The sequence below is a fragment of the Plectropomus leopardus genome, chromosome 20 (assembly GCF_026936395.1).
Source record: "Plectropomus leopardus strain MGB_pleo_1.0 chromosome 20, ASM2693639v1, whole genome shotgun sequence".
NCBI classification, from domain to species: domain Eukaryota; kingdom Metazoa; phylum Chordata; class Actinopteri; order Perciformes; family Serranidae; genus Plectropomus; species Plectropomus leopardus.
In genome coordinates, this window is record NC_142195.1 from 22,119,458 (window position 1) to 22,143,483 (window position 24,026).

The 24,026-nt window shown below is 38.7% G+C and overlaps 1 protein-coding gene across 2 annotated transcripts in view; it reads left to right on the top strand.

Annotated features, from left to right (window-relative positions):
* The window catches only part of phf24 (PHD finger protein 24), a 35,098-nt gene extending 11,494 nt beyond the window's left edge, over positions 1-23,604 (top strand). The window contains exons 2-9 of one of the 2 annotated variants that reach the window (XM_088071101.1): positions 1,482-1,909; positions 4,621-4,806; positions 10,646-10,724; positions 12,057-12,259; positions 14,064-14,230; positions 18,556-18,588; positions 20,231-20,308; positions 22,050-23,604. In XM_088071101.1, the coding sequence (XP_087927227.1) occupies positions 1,484-1,909; positions 4,621-4,806; positions 10,646-10,724; positions 12,057-12,259; positions 14,064-14,230; positions 18,556-18,588; positions 20,231-20,308; positions 22,050-22,146 (1,269 nt within the window). In that variant the 5' untranslated portion in view covers positions 1,482-1,483 and the 3' untranslated portion in view covers positions 22,147-23,604. The remainder of the gene's footprint in view (positions 1-1,481; positions 1,910-4,620; positions 4,807-10,645; positions 10,725-12,056; positions 12,260-14,063; positions 14,231-18,555; positions 18,589-20,230; positions 20,309-22,049) is intronic. The other variant, XM_042509480.2, reaches the window with a different exon arrangement.
* Positions 23,605-24,026: the final 422 nt, after the last annotated feature.

Sequence of the window (24,026 nt, forward strand, 5' to 3'; positions counted from 1 at the left end):
AGAGGAGAGCAGGGACATTGATGCTGATGGAAAGAGATTCGGGGGATTTAAAAAGAGAGTATAGAAAGAGAAAGTGAGTAAAGTGATTGAGTAAATCTTTTTCATAGATTAATAATCTCATCTGTATGACTGCTGCTAGTTGTTACATTGTCTATATTGTGTTTTTAATTTCTTATTTTTCCAGAAAAACATGATTGCACCACAAAGTTCTTCAGTTCGTTTACCATCCATGCCATGTACCTTTATCAGTTTTTATTTTTATTTTATTAGTTTTACTCATTCTTAAAATGGCTGATCTGGTCAAGTGCATGTCTGCATATCCTTTTGATGGGAGGTAAATGACATCCATGTGTCTTTGCACTATACATGACTGAGTATTCACTGACACATACTGTAGCTGTGACAGTGTATGTATTGGTATTGAGTACAAGGTTAGTTAAAAGCCCCGTAAAACTGTTCAGCCTCTTACAATGAAGGGCATGGCCTGTATTTGTGTTTTTTGTTTTGCCTTTTTTAACTGGAAAAGGTAATGTCACATATTTCCACGCACCAATCACAGACACAGACCGACTGACTTTTTGAGAGTTTATCTCCTGAGAAATGATACTCAGGGATGTCTTTGCCATAGCAACGAGCACATGTTCCAAAGCACCTGTTTTTCAGGGCGCAACGGCTGCATCCTGTGATGAGTTCAACTTTGGAACGCAGCAGTGTACACCACATGTGACAAGAAACAACCAATCAAAGCCAACAGATATCAATCTTTTCTTCCATAAATATCAGGAGGAGAAGTTGATCATTTTCATCTAGAGATAACCTGAGCTTTACATCTCTCTCAAGGACTATTTTAGGTCCAATACACACTTAAGAAACACCTTGGAGAAGATTAGCTATGTACTCAGGATTTCTGGTAAAAGGGCAATGATAGGGCTGTTTATGGTCGCTTTGCAACCTCAGACTCAACCTGCCTCCGTGCACATGAAAGTTGGCACAGGGTAGACACAAGACACAAGACTAGCACCCAGTGCTCAGCCTTGCGTTTTTTCCAGTTGGTTAAATATGCAGCATATGTATGGCCCGTTACAACAATTTTAACCACTTGCCTAAACCTTATCAATCCAACCAACACAGACAATGAGTATCAGGCAGTCCGAGGGAGAGTAGGTCATTCCTTCGCCCTAAAATTTATAAATTTGCCTGAAGGATTTAGGGACTTGTAAACAGTATTGTTCTACAGTAGCCCAGAGTAGACAACCCAAAGACTCGCTCCTGAAAGGGCCAATCGCAATTTTTGCTTTGGCCACCATAGTTTTCCTACGTGCTTTGCATATGGGAGAAGTTTCAGTTCTGCAGTTGTCTATGCTAGATGCTATGAAATCCCACACAATAGACCTTTTATCTTGGATAATGACTGTTCTGCCATAAATGCAGTGTACCTGTCTAACTGTTCTTTGTCCTTTTGTCTCTCCTTCTGTCTGCAGCCATGGGGGTGCTCATGTCAAAGAAGCAGCAGGTGGAGAAAGTGCAGAGGTGCAACGCTGTCGTCTCTGCCTTCCAGGCGGGCATCAAAGACCGTCCTGCCCCACCCAAGCAGGCTGAGGGGGAAGCAGAGGAAGGCGAAGGCCCTGCCAAACCGTCAGCCAATAATGATGACAAGAGCAAAGAAGAGGCAGAGCAAGAGGAAACAGACAATAGTGCAGGTCCGTCGACCTCTCAGCAGGCCTCGGCTTCGACGAAGGATGAGTGTAAGGTCAACCAGGAGGCTTGGTCGAGGTTACGGGATGGAAAAGGAGTGGAGCCTGAAGATCTTGACAAGAGCCATCAGCTCACACCGCCAGCTTTTGTGCGTCCCAAAAGGGAAGCCGATGATGACCAGCCTGTGGAGGTGGACCTGAAAATTAAAGAGCAGGTATTACTGATGGCCTAAATAGAGCAGTGGCAAGAGATCAGTTCATGGCCAGGGTGTTATTTAAATCAGGAATATATAAAAAATATCTTTTACTTTGACAAAACACATTATGAATCCCCAAGTCTGGGATTACAGAGATGTCTGCACGATGTCAAAGTGTCTCCATGGCAACGGCAGCGTATTATCTCTTTTCCTCCCTGAAGTTAGGCATTATGATAAAGCAGTTTAGTCAGACTGTAAAGGGACTCTTAAACTTTATCTAAACACCCTTGTTGAAGGTGAGAAAGTATTTGCTTAAATTATTTTTTTTCTCTAAGGCCTTTTATTTCCACACTAGCTGTGAGATGTGTTGTTGTTGTGCGCGAGGGCTCTTCACAGCGAGCTTCTTGTGGGCGGGCTGGCTGGCTCAGAGAGGTGACCATATTCAGGGCGACGCTGACTAACAGGGGAAGGAGTTCACAGGGGCACTGACACCATCAGGTTTTCTATTTTGCAAAGAGTAAACATTGCCTGGCAACTTGCTATACTGCTGCATTTTAACAAGAGGTACAGAAATAAAAGTGTCTACCTTGCAATAATAATAGATTTGTACTTGGAAGTTTTCAAAAACTGGAACTGAACATATATGGTATCTAGTCTACAAAGCGATATTTTGGGATGTTTTGTCAAGTTAATGCTTCTGACAGCTGGGTTTAGTAGGTATGATATCTTACGAAAATACAAATCCATATATAGAGTTGATATGATATCTAACGAACTAGCGCCCAAAAAAATTGCGCCACTATTAGTTAGGTTAGGTTTAGAACATGAATCATTGTTGGACGATATCAGGTTATATTTAATGTCAAACTTTTAGGAAAGCAGAAGTTACGTAGATTAGATTTAGGAAAAGTTACGTAGGTTAGGTTTAGGAAAAGAATCATGGTTAGGCATCATATATATTTCACACAAAGCAATGTAAGTTAGGTTTAGGAAAGTAAAGTTATATAGGTTAGGCTCAGAAAAAACAAAGTTACATAAGTGCAGTTTACGAAAATAAAAAAAAAATGTGTACTTTAAAAAAACAATGCACTTTAAACCTGCTGCTGCCATGTATTTCAGACACACTTTGCATTATAAGTATAATTTATGCCAAGCCTTATTTGTCACAGTTTCATTCCATTATTATCCGTTGTTTTTACCTTCTTTTTTATCTTGTCCCAGTGTTTTGAATTTAGCTGCCATTCTGTTTTATTTCATAGCCTCAGAGTAACCAAACATAATTTCATGGTATATCTACAATGACAGTAAAGGGGTTCTCCTTTTGTCACATTGAAAGTTTTGCATCTCCATTAGAAGCTGTCTCTTATTTTCATTTAAGTGAGGTGCATCTAAAGGGTCCATTTTGGCCCCAGTTTCATTTTCCACATATGTGCTTCCTTACCAACAACATTCATAGACATGGTGTCACTTTCATTGTTATGCCGATGACACTCGGTAGTACATTAGATGTTGATGATAAATGTTGGTGTTTAAAATGTCATAAAGAAATGTTCCTCACCATCACATTAAACAGACAAAAATGTAGATTGTTTCATTTTTCTTTAGCCCATATAAATATCTTCTTTTCACCAGTGGATTCATTGCTTTTTTTCCCTATTTATTTGCTTTTTAGTTTGTTGTTCCTTGAACTTTAGAGTCCCTTGCCCATATGAAATATAAAAGTCAAAGGCGGCTTTGACATTTTTGAGTGCATTTTATGCTTCCAAGACGTTGAATCTTTTCCACCTCTGACACACAATGGGCTTCACTACCCTCAGGCCAAAATGTCAATGATACATACAAGACACATCTCATGACAACTCGCAAAGAGAAAGGAAATATGCTTGGAGAAATCATGCTCCTTAGGTGAGGAACATGGCCTTTCCTTTAGTACAATCTTTTGGCAAGACTTAATTATCTGTAAGTTTAAGAGCAGCTAAAGTCAGTATGCTGTTATATCCAGTGCACATGTCTGGCATCATGAAAATTGAAGCCTGCAGGGACACTTTAATTATTTTTCGTTAAATTACCCCATCTTAGAAGTTGACAAATGACCTTCTTCAACAGTTATAATGGCACCCTAGATCTCATTTTGACTGGGGTGTTGATGCAGAAAGCTTGTTGATGTAAATGGAGTCATCAGGTCACAAGAAATAGGCCACAACGTTAAGATAAACTGTGACTGAGAAAATTTTACATGATCTCATCTGTGATGTGCCTCCAGCCCAGAAGCTGGTTCCAAGGCACTGAAACAGAGATAAAGAAAAGCAAGGAAACTGACAATATCTCTTTATGGTTAACCAGCCAAGCATTCTGCAATTCTGCAATTCTGCAATCATTTTCACTGGCTTGACAGCTGAGTGTATACTGGCTGTAAATGGAGTCTACAGAGAAGTTTGGGGAGAAATGAACACGTTAGACAAGGGAGGCGCTATCATTGTCATATCAAAGGCAGTGCTTTCTACCATAAGCAAAGACCACAACACAAACTACAAATGTGTTATACACTACCCTTCCAAACATCAAACCACACTCAGAAGACTGATGCCCAATCCTTCCTTCTGACCTGTTTTCAGCGCTTTAATGGACAGGGGATAAAGCTTGCTTGTGTGTATTTGTAATTTTCATGTCTGCCTACTTCAGATCAAAATCTTCAAAATTTAAATCATGCATTCTGACTCTGTTTTCAGCCAGTAAGCGATGAGATGTGTGACGTGTGTGAGGTGTGGACGGCCGACGACCTGTACCCCTGCAGGATCTGTACTCGGGTATTCCACGACGGCTGCCTGAGGGAGCTGGGCTACCTGCGTGCTGAGGCCTTGCAGGAGATGAGAGATACGGCCCACACTGTTCCTGGCTGGAGCTGCTACTATTGTGTAAGTCTGCACAGCTCACAGCCACCATCACTTGCTGGACAACAAACATGCAGTTTTCGTAAATGTAGATGCATGGACAAATACAAAAAAATACCAATTTGTTTCAGCCTTTGAGTTTGTTTTAGTAGAAATTTACAGGGTACTAACCAAAATATGCTATGCACAATGAAGTTTCTTCAGGAGTGCAATCAGATAAGATATAATGCCACTTTGCATGTTCTTGATTTCCTCCCAGGTTTCTTATCTTAAACCTGTCAATTAGAGAAGGTCAAGGAAAGTAATTTTCCTTAAACACTGATTGTGACATTTTAAAGTGGCATTATTGATAAAGGCTAGATGGCCAGTAATGGTAATAATGACAAACTAATGTCAATTTACATCTGATAAGGTTGTGATAACATTTACTGAATCTGCTTGAGCTTGCGTTCACGTCATAGAGTGCTGCAGGGCAATTCATGATTCAGAGCTTTTAAAGTGTTGAGTGCTAAACAATGACATACTTGTAAATGTACCGACAACGACATTCAGAGAGCATATTAACCATACATCAGCCATGTTTTTTCCGAACACACATTATGTCATTACATGGCAAGAAATGCACAGGTGGAACTAACAGCACCATTTCGGTGTTTGTGTAAGGATTTTGGTTTAATGGCTCAGTGTTGGATGTGAGCTGCTGCAGCTGTGTTAGCTTCAGCTAACAAAGCAGACAGTTAGTTCTGCATCTAACCTGTGTTAACAGAAACACGGAATCCTCTAAATATTGAGCTATTGACATCAAATCTTATATTTGTTGGAGCTGGTATGCTGTTTTTGTGTTTCTACTTTTCAACATTGTTCCAAAAGCAATGAAATGAACCCCCAGCTCCTCCTCAAAAATACAAGGCTTATGCCAAAACTGACGACTCTCTGGTGATCGAGGAGAGGAATGATGCAATCTGTATTAATTCAGGCACAAACAGCTGAAGAGTGCTTTTGCTTGAGGACCCTTTAGAAAGGAGTGGGGGCTTTGCTGTCTTTCGCCAGCCCTGAGAAGCAAATTCACTTGCCAAAGTCATGCTTTAGAGGGGGATGTTTTCACACAATCAGCGAGAGGACCTTTCAGTGTCCTCTTTCTTTGGCTGGCTCCTTCGATGTGCAAGGAATGGGATGCGGAAGCAACAATTCAATGAGGGAGGAATGTTTTATTCAGATTGTGAATTCTGGTCTTCTTAGCTGAAGAAACCTGCTTTTTTGTTAGCACATGTCAGTCAGCTGTTACAAATCTCCCCTCTTTCGTTGCATCTGACGTTAAATTTCACACATACACTGGAGACCGCTGCTGGCAGATGGACTGAGTTTCTTTGAAAATGGATTTACAGGCAGCCTTCAAAGCAGAATGCTGCATGTATGGCTCAATGGCAGCCGATCAGACAAGAGTTCATGAACAAGAGTGACCCTTCTCTATAACTTCTTTTTGACGCTTGCTGCCAGCCCATTTATAGCAGACATGCTTGATGTGTAAATGACATGCATTTTGAGTTCTGTTTGTGTCCACCATAATAATTGCAAGTCCAATATCCACTCTGTTTTTTAGCTTTGGTTTGTCTCAAGCAACCTTTGAGAAAAATATCTAACTCTCAAGTTTCAAGATGTTTCTAGAAAGCTAGTATTTTAGATATTAGATATTAGAAATTCCTTTGCAGAATAACTATATTTTTTCAGGCCATTTACTTATTATATTTATTGTGTTTTCAGGAAATTTTCTAGTACTTTTATTTTTTTATTAATTTTACACACATTTTTGGGTAATTTCTTTCATTTCTTCTCTCCATGTTTTACAAATAAATCAAGCCAAGAGGAGAGTTTGCAAAAAAAAAAAAAAAAAATCAGCTAAACATTGCTTCCAGGCTCCACAGATATGAGAAAAACTGCCAGGTTTGGTAATAATTCCCTTATTTTATCACTTTATCACATGATCTAGGTTATATGTCACGACGAGCGATGTCTGTCACATCACACAGTCGCCTGATTCATTGTTCACATGGACACACTGATTCCTGCAGCTTTGAAATCAATAAAAAAAGACTTTCTGCTGCAGCGCTTAGCCTGACTGTGGGTTTTTATGGCTCTTTGAACACGCAATCAAAGCTGTCATTTTTCTGAACAGGACAACCTCAAATGACTATTTATGCAAGCTGCCAGAATAAGATTAGAATGTGTTGTTATTATTATACCCCCAGGGGCCTTTTGTGTCCATTTTCCAGATGCTGTCAGTAAGTGTTGCATAAAGCCTTAAATCACTTTTAAGGTTACTCATTTTGGAGGAAAATGTCATCAGACAGACATAATAATATAATTATAGCATCCATAGCGGATGGCTAGTTCCTTTGTTTTGCAGACAGCTGGTGTTACCAGGTAACGCTTGAAGAAAATGATAATGTTGCAGATTAGAGATGCACAGAGACAATGTCTGGCATAGAACAAACAGAGGAAGTGGTTGTCTTATGACAGCACAATCAATCTGTTTTGTTCTTTATTGATCTCTTCTCAATTTTAGAATGACAGCCAAATGCAGATAAATCAATGCTTTATGAATTTCTGAAAGAATATTAGTTTAATCATTGGATTAATAAAATGCACCACAGTGAGCACTGCACTAAATATGATATAATAAAAAAATACAAAAAAACCCCCACTTTTGATGGCAGAAGTATGGTGTGAAATGCCGCCATGTCTTGCTAGAAAACAACCGCTCTTGGTGGAACAATAGCCGCTGGAAATGCTGCTAATGTTTAGCCAAAAAGCACATACTTTTGTTGGGACATTTTCTGCTGGAAATTGTGCCAATGTCTTGCTAAAAAATCATGATTTTGGTGGCACACTTCCTGCTGGAAATGCCACCACTCATGCTAAAACACACCTGCTTTTGGTGGAACAATCGATACTGGAAATAAAACCATTGTCTAGCCTATAAACACCTACTTGTGGTGGCATGCTGACTGCTGGAAATGCTGCCAATGTTTTGGCAACAAATGTCTAACTTAAAAGAAGCATGGAAATACTACCAATTTCATGCTAAACACTACTTGTTTTATCTTACTTGGGTCTGAAACAGTGGTCTGCAGCTTGGCAGCCATCTCGCCTAGGTGTCACGCTATCTGCTATGCCCTCCACCTTCTGATTTCAACCTACACACATAAAGTCAGCCCATACACATGTGACGAGAATTACGTCACTTTAGAAATGGTGATAAGAAATGTATGAAATGTTTCCTCTGACAAATGGGCTGCATATTTTACTCTGAAGTGACTGTACTGTCTGTTGTGCTTCTGAATGCCTTTTGTGATTGTACAAAAAACTACAAAACTGCAGAGAGAAGCCACTAGAGAATGACTGCAAAACAATGTGGAGGAAAGCATGGAGGGTTTTTCAGTCTGACAACAACGGCCCTTTGTCGGCTCGTAGGTGGCCATCGCTCTCAGTGAGCTCAGGCACTTTATTCTAATAGTTCCACTTTGCCAAAATGATATATATCAATTTTTTACAAGGACGCAGCGTCCCAGACTGCATCCCTACCCTTTTTTTTAAAAGACAGGACGTGAGTCTATTATTCTGGTTCAGTGTTTTGTGACTTTGGAATGGCCAAAGTCGTAGGCCTTTTAAAACAAGACAGCTTCCGCTTATTCATAATGCTGCTGCTAAAATATGATCATATTACCCCACCTCTAAAATCTTTATACTCGCTACTTGTCACTCGGAGAATGAATTTGAAAATCTCACTGCTTGTGCATATATCACTCTGTGGCTCATGGCCCAAAACCAGTATATCTCTGACATTCATATGAACATTCTGGGGCCCTTAGGACAGGCCTACTGACCATCCCAAAAGTTAGAACAAAACATGGTGAAGCCGTGTTTTGTTAACGTGCAGCACAAACCTGGAATAACTTCCCAGATGATGTAAGACAAGCCCCATTTTTTTACACTGCCCACACTACCTTAATGACTGCAAAACGTTTCTTAAACTTGCTTTTAAATCAATTTTTAAATATATTTATTTTTTATCTTTGCACCTGTTGCCTGCACTTTTGCTATTTTCAATGGTTTATTTTTAAAAAAGTTAATTATTCAGTAATTAATTTCACCTTTTACTCCTTCACTCTCTTATTGTAATTTTTTTTTTTTTTACTGCACCTTTTACAAATAAAGGTGCCTTGTTTTGCCATTAAGGGTGGACATGTGTGGGTATTATTATAAATAATTAAGTCCAGAAATTAATAAATGAATAGCGGAAGGACAGGGGAATCATATAAGCGAGTTTCTTTATATAAGTGAGATTGCTACAACCATTAAAATATTATATATATTAAACAGAACCACCCACTTGCAATACCCAGATAACAGCAGAAATGACTGGATAGCATTCGGTGTAAATCAATAAATGCATAATTAGATGCACTCAGTCTAGATCTGTAAATGCTGAACACAGTGGGACAGCAAGGTGTTGGCAGTTACTGTGATCTTGATGACAGGTTGAAGAAATGCAGGGGTACATTACACAGCTTGTTGGCACACTTGTTCCGGGCCCAGTGGCCCCTTATAATGAGACCATGTTTGTGGGTGTTTGTGGGTGAATCAAACTTTTTTTGCATAGAAAAGGCTGAAGATAGATGGGGTTCAGGAGTTCAGTTAGGGGCAGTGTGTGGGCGATGGCAAGTCATGTCTGAACTTCTTGTCATATTTTTGTATTTATTTCAGTGAAATTTAGTATTTCCCATTTGTCATAATTGTTGGCGGACATATCTGCTTTTTATTCAGTCTTATTATTAATTTTTATGTTATTACATATCCCTTTTTTAAAAAAAAAAATGCAGTTATTTGCTAAGCTGGAGGGTGTTTTTTTTCTATTTTTTATTTGACTTTTAAGGGTGGGTGGTTGCATATTTTCATTCATATTCCATTATGTGGATTTTATGAAGCCCTAACAGACTGTAACAATGATTAAGGCCGACATAAACAAACTGGAATTGATTTACCTCAGTAATCGCGAAGGGACCATTAAAGCTTCATCATGCCACTTATTTGATAAATAATGTACAATTAATATACACATATGAATATTCAAATCAGCGTCTCATGTGATTTTACTTGCCGGTGGATTTGCTGATCTGGGAAGAAATTTATATATCATACACATCTTTCATCATGGTAATTTTATATAACTTGGATTAAATGCCCAATTTGTCATGTCTTTAGCAAAATGGTATTTTAATATAAGTAGCTGAAGTCTACGCTGTGTGAATAATAACCAAGTGGATACGCACATTAAATTAAACTCTTCCTTTTGCCACTAAATTGAAATGAATGTACTCTAGTTCTGAATTGAATTCTTAAAAGAGAAAAAAAGATTCCTATGTACTTGCAAAGTTCATGACATATTCTTTGTTATTAAAAGTTATTTTTATTATATGAAAGTTTATGAACTATCAAGTCTCATATGGCATTCTGTCTGCACTTACAGTAAATGTCTTAATTGAAACGAGCTGGAAATCCCTCTTTTCTTTGTGGCTTTTTTCCCCCAATGATAGAATTATGAAAACAATGAGAGATAAAAAAAATCGCATCATCATTAGTCACCTGGGAAACAAAAAAGTTGCTGAAATGGGTTCACAATTCAATACTTTGTATGCTTGTGGCTAATTGCAGAAAACCCATCGGGGACTAAGTTGGTGTAATTAGAGCACGCTCGCCTATTAAATGTCAAGTAATGTACCACTTGACTATGAAAGAAATTATGTGAGTATTCTTTTTTTTTATTAAGTGTAATTTTTTGCCCTCGTCTCACCCTTCTCTGCAGGATAATCTTAATCTGCTCCTAACAGAGGAAGAGATGTACAGCCTCATGGAGACCTTCAAGCAGTGTAAGATCATCCCAGGTAAGTAACGGAATCAAGGTCAAAGGTGTTTACACTGTCCATTTGGTTAAACATTTGGCAGTTTGTGAAATTTTTACGATACTGCTAGGGTTGGCAATGAAGCCTGTGGACTGTTAAACCCCATTTGCATGGAGTTAGTATAATTAGAGGACTTTATGATTTAGAAAATACCCCCTACGTCTGTGTTTCCTGCAGCAAATTTGCGCAGGATAAGGGAAGTCTGTATTTTACTGAACATTATGTGATATGATGCTCGTAGTCATTTGGAACTCCACAACATAGAAATACTGCACAGCATGACTACCGGTTTCTCTCTTGAAAAAAAACAAAACAAAACAGAGCCATTTCTGCCACACATTGTCACATGTCATCAATCTCATAATCTTTTGAGATTCCACTCTCCTGATGGATTTTAGCTGACTCTTTCTGCAAATGGGTCTCCATGCTGTGTAGCGAGATAAGCCCCGTGCAACCAAAATGCTGTCAAAACTTTCATTTATGATTGCCACCGCAGCCTCCATAATTCTCGACTGGGAAAGACGCAGAAAAGAGGCCAGGAGAAAACAAAAAAGAAATCTAAATATGACCCACTAAGATTCTGATTCACATGGTACTTGTATTAATGATGCAATGTAATGTATGCATTTTACTTAACAAATTGCAGACATGGCAGATTTGCATGAAACAAATACAACAGAGAAACCCTGTAATTTTTTCAAATTACTGGAGGTCCCCTGGTAATACTAGGTCTGTAACAAATACGGTTGTGGTCTTGTTTTCATTTTTCAATAGGATTAATCTGAATTGTTCTTTCCTCATTAAAAATGAAAGACAATTTGAACACAAAACAAAAGATAATAATATCAATAATAATACAAAAAAAGGATTCATGTTACTCATTGTCACCAAATGCCATAATTAAAAGACAGATCCCAGTACTGCCTCTTTTCTTGCCAAACAGCTTTACATACATAAATGACAACCACGCTGAATGTTTAAGTACAGTACATACATACATACAGTACTATGTCTTTCAAAAAGTTTTATGAAAGAAACATTTTGAGTATTGCAAAACCTTTTCCTTGGATTTAAAAAAAAAAAAAAAAAATACTATTTTTATAGTACTGCTCAGTCAGAGTTATTATATTACTTGCCATCACCACTGTCTACTTTCAAATATGTGGTATTATTCTGCGGCTTTGAATGGAGGGCAAACAGTGGGAGGTTGGTCTTGCCTTTATAGAGAATGAGTCACAATAAGTTAATTACATCTGTAGGACTGCTCTGTGACTAATTAGCTCTGATGTAATGAATTGTTCCATGCCGCTGTAGAGTCATGCCTGGTGTCAGATGAGCTGCTGCAGTACCGCCACTTTGTATCCAAGCAGCAGTTCGATAAGGACCTGACTGATGAGCAAGAGGAAGAAGTCCTGGCCCAGTTTGCAGCACTGGATCCTGAGAAGAAGGGTCACATTGAATGGTCGGACTTCCTTTACTTTGAGTCTCTGGCAGTGTTGAGGAAGTTTCGCACAGAGGTGAAGTATTAGAATGAGGAAACAAGTTGAACGTATTCAAAACATAATTATAAAAACGTATTCACTGAATTAGCTACAGCACCCGTGTGCTCTGAATATCCCCAGAATTCTGAGAGGGGTCCAGCTGCAGAGCTCCAGGGTCAGGCCCAACATCCATGTCGTACCCTCTCCGGTTCAGAGATTGGAGAGGGAAGTCTGAAATTGTGTATTATCCCCAAAGATAATCGTAAGGGTACAACAACATGAGTTCATTCATGTGAATAAGCCACATGCCCTCTACCAAAAGCACCTTGTTAAAAAACACAACCTTATATTTCCACGTAAATGTAACTAACAAAGGCAGGTAATGTTACATTAAGCAGTGTATAAATTAACCTAATTAGTTTGCAAACATTAGCTAGCAATGCTAATGTTGTTAGTAAACTAATTTATAGCTGAAATGACATCAGTGTGCAAATAACTGCATTTGCAAATGTTAAATTTTATGCTCATGACATTCACAAAGTAATGTTTGCTGAAATTTTGTTAATATAACCTCTTTGGTACAAGTTATTGGTGGCTTTATATATTCTTACATTATGTTATAAGTTACAGTTATACTGAAATACTAGTGTGTAGTGCGGCTTATTACAACTAATGAATGACTTATACTATCGTATACAGATGATCATCTTCTTAATTCATAGCCCAATAAGGCCTACACTTATTTATCAACAAAAAGCACAGAAATAATACCTTTGTAGCCTAAAGGTAAAACCAAATGTGATAAGTTGGCTTATAATAGGCCTACTTCATATGTGTATATATATATATATATGACTAGTTTGAAACCGGTTATTCTGATTTAACATTATTCTTACAACTTTAATAAAGTTCCCGAGCCTAAGGATATTGCTGCATTGACATTGCTAGGCAACATCAAGCTCAACAGGAAGAGGTTCACAAGGCTGACCAAGGAGTTTCGGGAGAATCATGATCTTAATTTGTGACCATACTCAATGTATATGGAACAAAGGAGATTAGCATCCTGCTACACATTATCATTAAAGCAGGGATAATGCTAGGTATCTCTCTCTCTCTTTCTCTCTCTTTCACACACACATACACTTACACACACACACACACACACACACACACACACACACACACACACACACACTCACAGAGGCTATTCCTTTGGTCCCATTTTTTCCCTGGTCCTTTTTTTTCACCCAAATTAATTCACTCCTTCCAACCGTTTGGAGTCCAGAATCCATGTTACAACAACAGAAATGGTGTTTGCCTTCTGTTGTGTACTGTGGCAGAGATCAGCAAATCATCTTTAAACAGAGTCGGTGTGCAAGTATCTGGCAATACCTTCCTCCAGTCAGGCTAAATACTCTCTAATCAGACTTGTGGTGAATGCAGTGACAGAGGTCAAGCACTACTTTATGTTGAGGTTAGTTTGATAGTAGGGCACAGGAGCAAATACTCCAAAACTGTTGGCTTGCATCCACATTCCTGAATTACTCATTTTTATTGTCGCTTCACAACAATTTAAACATAATGTAATGTGCTTTGTTTTGGCTTGGGAGATTAAATTTGTGGACTATGTGTGACTCTGGGGTAAAGCAGCACTGGCAGATTAAATCACACAGTGCTAATGTGATTGAGAATGATTTAAGCCAAAGAAATCGGCCATAAAATACCTTTTTCAAGCCTCTAAATTACAGCAATCAAAAACATAGAGGGGGGGTTGTATTATGTGTAAATCTGGGCCATCTGATCTCAGACATTTTCTGGATTTTATTTTATTTTTTTCCAGAACTCAATGGTGCGTCTGCTGACTGCCAAGGAGAGAAACACCGCACGATCAGTGTTCCTGGGTCTGGACCTGGATGAAGATGGTCTGATCACCAGAGCGGAATGCCGCCAAGCCCAGCAATCCTGGTTCAACAAGCTCAACAAAGACTCCCAGTCGTGCAATGTGAGGTGAGCACACCCAAAGAGGGTCAAGGAATCCCAATAGTACTTAGAAAAATCAAATCGAGAACATTAGTTTGAATATTTTGTGAAAATCAAAGTATTCCATGTCAAGACTGAGATAAAAAGGTGCATGTCTATGTACAAGTCTGGCAGGAGTTTGGGGAGTCAGGATCTCATCTGTATGCAAAATGCAGCTGGCAGAGTGAAAATGGGTTTGGCTGCTGAGGGAGTAGAGACAGTCAGAAAGAAGACTGGAAGCCGGATGACAAGCTGTGTTCTTTTCTCGTTACAAATTTTCCTCTGGTTGACATGATTCACAGTAACAGTGTCCGTTATGATTGCTTTGCAGATGACATACATCTTTATTTGCCCAATATATCAAACGATGAAATTACTTGAGACAGTCTTCTGCGTTTACAGATAACTGCAGACTTTGGTGTCAGTCCAGTATTCAAACCTGGGCTGCAAACCTAATAGAACTCATGAACTACTTATATTTTTTTAGCCACTGTATCTCATAAAGTTTAAAATCACATTAAGTAAGATTAGGTTTATATAGTAGCACCTAATCGCAATTTACAAGAGAGCATTTATTGGAGCATTTACATTCATTTCTGCATTTAAAGGAATTATTTTACTGTCAAGAAACTACTGACAGTAATAGCAATAACTAGACAAATTAATGAATAACATAGTTATTGTATATTTGCTACCACTTGTTATCCAGTGTCTGCCTTCTATTTCTTTTCTTTACTTTACAGAAGCTATAATTGATGTTTTTCTTAAAAAAAAAAAGAAAGAAAAGAAAAAAACAACATTAAATGAGAATTTGAAAATGCTGTGACCATGTGAAAGGAGTACCTTGTAGTGTTGAGTATGCAGAGAATCATCTCAGGCTCATCACTTATTTGCAGGCTGTCTGGCTGCAACTGAACTGTTTTGGTCTACTTTCACACATTTATTAACCAGCAGATGATTTTTGCGTTTAGCAGCCAAAGAGCCAGATATTTGCTTTAGGGGTTAGTCCAAAGAGAGCTAAAAGACAGCAGATGCTTGGCTTACATTCATTTGGCCAACACAAACACAACTCTAAAAAGTTAACTGTCTCAACTTGGTGATGATACAGTGTGTCAGTGTTGTGTTCACAACATATTTCTGATGGCCCCAAGTGGCTAAAGTCAAATTATAATATTGCCAAGATGAAATTTCAATGCATCAGCATGCTATTTGTTTTCTTAATCTACACTGACAAATTTCCTGTAAGTAGATAGGCCTTAAATCACACCCGAAAGTAATCAACTAAGTGTATTTCACCATAGAAGTCTGGCCTCCAATGAAGGGGATAACGAGCACTGTCTGTCAACGGGGCATCCATTCAGTAGCTTTCCCTGATTTCCCTACAATTACATCTACATCTACATTAATCAGTTATATTCAACCTCACAAGGTTGCAGGGCTCAACTGCAACAGTTGTTGAAGCTGCTGTCAACAAAATGTTGTCTTTGTATGCAAAGCAGAAAAGCTTATTTTAGCTTTAGAGATGGAGGGGGGAATTTAAAGTTAACAGACATTCTTGTAGCACTGCTTGATGATTACATCATTTGCATACCATCCTGTTTTGTTTCAAAGATTTTGAAGGGAAGATGATATCCATAAATTAAACAAGTAAACAAAAATACTCAAAAAGCTCCTGAACTTATACTAGTACTATATCTGCTTATGCAGCATAAATTATTTATGACATAAACTTACAGAAAATTTATAACGTCCTTCAGTTTTTGCACTACCAGCGTTTATTATTTAACAAATCCTTGGGCCAGCGTGCCCAATCAAAAACCACAGATATGACCTTAAGGTATCTGCATTGACTACTATTCCCTACAAGGTCATCCAGCACAAACTTGACTTTTTGTTTACCTCCCAGTCCAACTCTGTACTGCAACAACAACAGTGTTGTTTCTCTGTCGCTCTGCAGACAAGCTCTCAGCTGAATGAGATCACTGAAGAATAGAAGGCATTGTTTTCGACTAAAACATTGTCAAGTGCAGAGTGCAACAAATGCTCACCCCAGTGTAACACTGATAGAGATTGCAAAGGGACTTGCACAAGCAAAATTATTAAAAAATTTAAAAAGTAAACATAGCCTCTTCTCATATTAAAGGCACTAATATGTTTCATTGAATAATGTATTCTGTGCTGCCACTCATGTCATTAGCAAGCACTTAGTTAACCGCCAGTTTGATGCTGAGTACGACTGAATTCCTGCTATCAATAAATTGTCACGTATTAGACTGATAAAGCTGATTGTTTTTGCGTGGAACCGTGGTCAGCCCAGTTGCCATGAAAATGTTGGCATGTATTGGAAATACATTCAACCACCGTTCAACCAACTATTTGCCTCTTTGATAAGACACTGGCAGAGATTCCAGGCATGATTATACCACAAAGAGCAAGTGTTTTGTTTTTTTTTTTAGCAAGACATCACCAGGGTTTCCATCATTGATTGTACCACAGAAACAGAGTGTTTTTTTTTTTTTAGCAAGACATTGGTGGCATTTCCAGCAGCCATCGTGCCACCAAAACTGAGTGTTTTTTTGTAAGACATTTCTAGGAATGATTGCATAACAGAAATTGGGTGTTTTTAGGCAGGGCATCAGTGGTATTTCCAGTGGAAATTGTGCCACTTAAATTGGTGCTTTTTTGGCAGAACAGAATGTTTTCCAAATCATAACCAATTAGTTTTTGTGCCTTAATGTAACCACGTGTTAATGGCAGCGTAGTTGAAATGAAAAGTACTAACATATCTATATAAGGTTTACAAAAACATACAATGCCAACATTTATTCTGAGGATTGGTTCTGAAGACTGCTGAAGGAGACTTTGTACAGAGCTGTTTGCACTTTGCTTGGCTGAGTTCAATAAAGGTTCAGCTCCCTGAAATGGCTACAGGGTATGGACACAATAACTGGAACATTATGTACAGTACCGGGCAATCCCATACAACAACCCTGTAACAAATACTACCTTTGTGAAGCTTTTTGTACTGGATCAAAGGTAAGACAAAATGTTAGATACATTTCACAGTATAATGCAATCCAGTGCAACTCCAGTGCAAAGTACAGCCTCAGAAATGACCAAGGAGTTGAATCAAAACTCATCTGTTAAAGTCTTAACAAAAATCAAACAGCAAAAGTTCAAAAAAGCTGCCTTTACTGGATGATTATTGTATTGGACAGTTCTGGTGTTTATGGTGTCCATCCTCTGTAATGTCTACTTGATGGCTGATATTTTTTATGGCAGAAAATGCAATAAGGAATCACATTCAGTATTGCAAAATACCTGGGATATTTTTCAAAAATATCGCTCCTTTCTCAGTTTTATGCTCACACACAGACCTCATCAGAGTGATAATGAAAGGAAAATTAGCTCTGACCGACTCTGATGAGGTCAAATTTGTTTGTACTCACTGTGTGTTCCTTTAACATTGTGTGTTTTTGTATGAGTGTGTCAGTGGTAAAAAAGCATTCAGATCCATCACCCTTGTAAAAGTATGAATACCACAGTTTAGAAGTACTCCCTTACAGGTCGTGCTTTAAAAATCAGAAAAATGTAGTATCGAAAATTATCAAGATTAAAAGTACTCAATATTCCAAATGACCCCCTTTAGAGTTGTAACTGATTATTATTAACTCTACATTACAAAGTAGATGATATCATATTTTCCTTTGGAGTGTGGTGGTGTTCAAGTATGAGGTAACATTAAATGAAAGTAGAAGTACCTCAGAGTTGTACTGGAATAAATGTACTTTCCACTATGGGCTTGGGTGGTATCTACAGTATATATGGGCATAAAGGGTATTTGAGTACGGTGCTACCCAACCCCTTCACCTCCACAGGTGTTTGGGGTATTGGTGGTTTTATTTATTAGGTCACAAAATATTAAGTAACGTGATGTTCTTACACCATGTTTCCTTGTTGCACAGAGAAATATGAACTTCTGAATTAAACTCTCTTTCAGCAATCTATGACCTGCTTAACTGCCTTGTTAACTCATTGTAAAACACTATTTATTCAAGAGTTTAATAGAAAGATAAGCAACTGTATTTTTGACATAATTGAAAATCATACCCTCAGGATTTTTACATACCCTGATACACCATAATACCACGATACCGTCCAAACCTACTTTGCACCGTTGTTGTGTGAGTACTGTGTGTGCATATACATGCGCATGTGCCCATTACTGCTTATAACCTTCTTGTGCTGTCACATCTCCTATGCTGTACCATTTCCATCCCTTTCGCCTGTTCAACATGCGGCATTCCCCACAGACTCATGGGACTCTGCTCTCCTATGAATTGTGGGTGAGTGTGACTCAGCACTGCATGGCTTGTCTCCTTTTCCTCACTCCAACACCCTCAAGCTCTCTGCAACCCTCAAATATTCTCAGACAACCCCTCGATTTAGATTTCATTTGTAATTTAACCCTTGCAAAAAAAAGAGAAGCCTCTTTACAGCAAACTTGAACTCTTTCCGAACATACGGCAATCAAAGACGCATGCACCCTTGAATGAAGTTTAATGAGCAGAATGTGAGCCCTTCATATGATTAGGTCTTGTTATACTGAGGCACGGGTAAGATTCAGGCCGGCCTCTAATTATAGGGATCAGAAGAACGCCTTTTGTTCTCTTTAGGGGAGCTTCACTTTAAAAGGCTCACTTATCAATGTAAGAGGACACTGCGGACCAAATGGGTGTGAGTGTGCGCTGTGCACATCGAGTCCACACATAACACTAAAATGCAACCTCATTTATGCTCATTAAAAAGCAAATAAAAATCAAGTGAGTCAGACAACTCTGCTCCCTTTGATCGCAGGATTACAGACCTTCACAAACTGCAGTGTGAGAGTGAAAAATTGTTTTTTTCAAGGAGCCATCAGTCAGAGGCTTCATCAGAAGAGATTCTATCTGACTCTGGAAGATCAAAAACTCCTGACTCATGTAGGCGTGGAAGACAAGTCATTTTGGTTTGTAGTGAAATGTAAAGTGACATTGCCTTATTTCATATTTTTATATATGATTTGACATCCAAAAGAAAATCCACCCTGACAAAAAGAAATCAAATGGGGTCTGAAAGTTAACCCTAAAATAAAAGTACTTATTTGGTCTCAAACCTGCAGTGCTATTTATTAATCTAGATCAATTTTGTTTGAGTTGCTGAGTGTTGAAGATGGATATGTTGTGGAGATGTTTGCCTTCTTAGATGGCTATTGGCCAAAAAAAAAAAAAAAAAAAAAATGCCTGGCTGGCAGTTAGTTGGGGGAGGACATGATACGTAACAAAATGGAAAATATACAGATAATACTATATTTCATGTTATTTATTAGCAAGCCAGCTAACACTGGCTAGTAAGCTAGCTTTCCATGTCCATCACATCATAGTCATGCTTGCATTTGCTCATGAATGACTGTGGGATTATGGCCTTTCAACACAAAGGCTACAAGAGATCAGTGAGGTGGCGGCTCACCATCAGTCCTGTGTAGGCATACCATTCTGTCTCTACACTGTCTGGTTCCTGGTCCATCTCTTGTTGGCGTGGCACTCAAAATGCCATCCAAAGATGAGAATTTGAGATTTATGGGAGCAAGATGACTTTCATGGAGCTTGTGACTTTCACTTTCCAATTTTCCAAAGTCAAAGTTTCCTGTTGGAGCAGTTGATAACAGCACAGTCCAGAAAAGACTTCTCTCCGTCTGCTCAAGTTGGACTACATTAGGTTGATTCTTATGCCATCTGATGACTTTATTTCTAACAAAAAATCACCATGGGTGCTGCCTTGTTCAAAACATTTGAATGGTTAGATAATTTATGGTGCATTTTCTTTTCTTTTTTGTCATAAATCCCCTTGTTCTTCCCTGTTTTTTTTCCAGCAAAAGGATGTCTTGTCCTGTCATTGACTGTTGTTGTAGCCTGCTATCTAACTCATAAGTTTTATCCTTTGGTACAGTATAAGTCATGTTGGCCCCATATGTGAGAGCAGTCCAGCCAGCTCTGGCAGTGAAAGGAGCAAGACTGATGAGAGCAGGTTTGTCCTCTCATGTTTTTAGTGAGTGTGTATAGTTTTACAATACGACAGCCATGCCTTGAATACAAATGTGGTGAAGTTCTCCTCTCACAGATTCTTGCCTCTAACAGGCTTTATAGGCCTGCAGACTTCCTTTAGCACTGAAATTTACATTAACTTGTTAACCCTATTAGAATAAGGCTAGACTTTTCCCACTAGACCAGCCTGCATATGGCTGTCATGTCCCCTCAGTGGTCCCCGCTGTGCAAAGAAAGTAAGCATTTCATGGGTGGCAAAAGTGGGATTAATTTTGAATCAAATAACCAAGAAGACAGCAGCGTGGATCATAAGGACCTTCCTGCTGCTTGCTTCACTGCCCCTGCAAATGACCTGGAACTCACTTTCTGACTGTCAGCAGATAATGATGACAAATCCTGTTTGGCATATCATGACTTTTGAGACTTTTCTTCATGCCACATTACAACATTTTGCAATAATTTCAGCTAATGCACCAGCACTTGAGGCAGAGACTACAGGGAACCACAATTAAAAAGAGAGCTACACAAGAGAGTCATATTAAGTTGAATACTAATTAGCAGAACGTGCAGACTAAGGCCTGACAAAGTCTGTTTTTATAGTTGAATTTTCAAAGCAGCATGAGGCAAATTACAGCAGAGCAAAGGCCTTGTACTTACTATAATGATTATACCAAGTCAGATTTACTGCATGGTTACTATTGTATTGTATTGTAAAGAGATGAATGCTGTGTTACTAACACCTGCACATGATCATGTTAGGTGTGGATCAGAATTAAATTTTTGAGTATGGTTAGGGCAAAGCTGGGTGTATATTTTTTTGATCAAAAATTCCATGAAAAGACCAAAACCAACAATGTGTCCTGCCTCTCATTCTTTCCAACTTCAGTACCATCAAATCAACCTTTTGTTTCTATGAGGACATTGTTTCTTTTGGGTTTTTTTTCACAAAACACAAACCTGTAGAAGACTTGTGAATATTTTGTTCCTTTAAATCAAAATACTCCCCCAATTTAAGCATTACATTTGCTTTTTTTCATGGGGAGAACAACCAGCCTATTTGAAACACAATGAATTACCTAACACATATACATATATGCAGATATGACACATTAAAACAGGATTGTTGTGAAACTCAAAATGTTAACTGTACTGGTATTAGTCAAGGCACATTAGATAATTAGTAATATTAATGGTAAATCAAGAAACCAAAGTATATCAGTTGGCGATTCCTTAATTCTCCATATTGACAGTTTTCTATAGCCTGTATGCTTCAACAGCATAAAAGAATTCCTGAAATTCAGTTAGGGCTTCTGATTTTAGTGTCCCACCCCAAGATTTTGAGTGGCCCTATCGTGCCACCCCTGGGAAAAATAATGTTGCTACTTGGTGCTACTTGGGGTGGGCATATAGGATTGATTAACTCAAAATAAACTACTGAGCTCATAGTGTTCATTGAAGGGATGTATCTCAGACTCTAACAACCCATCAATGGATTTTTAATAGTTTGGCAGCAAAAGTGGAGCTCTAGTCATTGTTGGTTTTGGTCTTTTTTGACAGAAAAAAAGAAGAAACTTTAAACTATCCATGGTTGTCTTGTATTTCTTGTGTTTTGTATTTGCCCTTAACCTTAGCAATACCCCTAATTTTAGTCATACATTGAGAATAAAATCCAAACAGTGATTTATGACTAATAAAACACTAAAAAAAATCTCTTTATTCAACAGGCCAGTGACCTGGGCAGACTTTTTAAGGGAGAGTGCCATCTATGTTTTGGCTGCACGTCCGAATAGTTCTGCCACGCATATCCGCCTGCCTCTATAGTCCAGGATCCTCCACTGCACCTTAGCAGAGTGAGAGAGAGGGAGAGGGAGAGGGAGAGGGAGAGAGGGTGTACTCCATAGTCTACAGATAAGCGGAGGAAGATATACGTGGTGACACAATGACGTGAGGGAGGCCACTGAGTGAACTGGATAAAGCACTGAGAGACAGCGGATCAAGCCATCGACAGGATCTCTCCTCCTCTGCGCCACCTCAACCCCACAACACTTGACAACACAAGCGCTGATTGACATCGACGACGCAAGCGACAGCAGCTGTCACAGGTCCCAACTTCCCAAAAACTTGACGGCTTCCAAATGTAAGAGAGAAATAGGATGAGGACGACAACCACCCACCCACGACTTGTCAGCCAGTCAGTGATAATTCTTCGAGTCTAGCCATCATGCACACAATCAAATAAGCTCCTAGGATGCTCACACTCAATTAAATGACAAATACCACACACTCCATGGCCCTCCAGCTGCATAACACACCTCTCTGTGTGGGTACGTTAATGTGACAGGCTGTTACTTTTTTAAGCATCCATTCCTTTGGGCCTCATCATGTCCTAATAATAGTTCGTTGGTACTGTAATGGGATTGTGTTATTCACCAACACAATTGTTAATCACACTACACAGAGGCACATGCAGATTCATTATTGGTACTGTTTGACGAATGGATAGACTTCTCGGAGGAGATTTAACCCTGCAGCTGCCATTAATCAGAACATATACCAAACGGGAATGAAAGCTATCCGCGTACATAATATTATATGAGAACTGCTATTCATGCCAGTATAAATTATTATTATGCATTTAAAAAAGCTGTATTTATTCCTGTATCCTCTGATGTATCCTCTGTTTTCCCCAGTCTCATCCAACAGTCTATGTTCTTCTGAAGTACTAAGCGTGAAAAAGGATGTTAATGAAAGTTAACCCAGTAAAAGACATGCATATACTGCCATATAGTACATTTTGTTCAGGTTGTGCTCAGAGTTGCACTTTGACAAGGTGGAAACATCCGCCCTCCTGTTCTAGTGCCATTACTTGCACTTTGGGAATGAGATGTGGATGGACCACTGTGTGACATAATCACTGTAATTGAAATACTGAAAGACAATGGGAGATCTGGTGCAAACATTTGTCCTTTGTTAATATGCAGAAGCACTGTTTAAGAAAAAAAAAAGAAAAAAAAAACATTGTTATGAAAAACGTGGTGGGGATTCTATAATGTTACAGGTTATACAACAATTTAAATGCACATGAAACTGCCCATAGAATCACTGGAAACATGATGTAACAAGTAGAACATGTAGTGTTTATGCCATGTAAAGAAGGGGCCTATGCCAGGTCCTCCAAGTGAATAAAGTATGGTTATGACATGAACTTTGATTGTCTGAGGGATATGTCACAGTGCTGAAATAAATGCATGGCATATAGTTTCCTTGTTGGGAATCATGGGTTTGTGTCTTTTCTCCTTTATTAATGAGCACATTTTAGGATACTAAAAGCTAGTGCCGACCTCATCCACAGCCTGTTCACCCTGCTGCCACCTGGCAAGCAATATAAGAGTATCCACTGCCGAACCACCAGAATACAGAGCAGCTTCTTTTCTCAGGCTGTGAGACTCCTCAAGTCTCTGCACACACAGTGAATAAATGACTCTTCTCATAACCCTCAGCTCTAAGTCTTGAACAAGTTGTATGACTGCACTATACATTGCATTGAACTATTCTGTTTTCGCAACCAGGCTCTTAGGCTAGACAAAAAGTGTGAGACATGGGTAAAATAGCATATAAAGTGATATTTTAACTAAAAGTAATCCAAATAAGTCACACAAATAGATATGAAAAAATTGTAGTCAGTGGTTTAGGGACTGGAT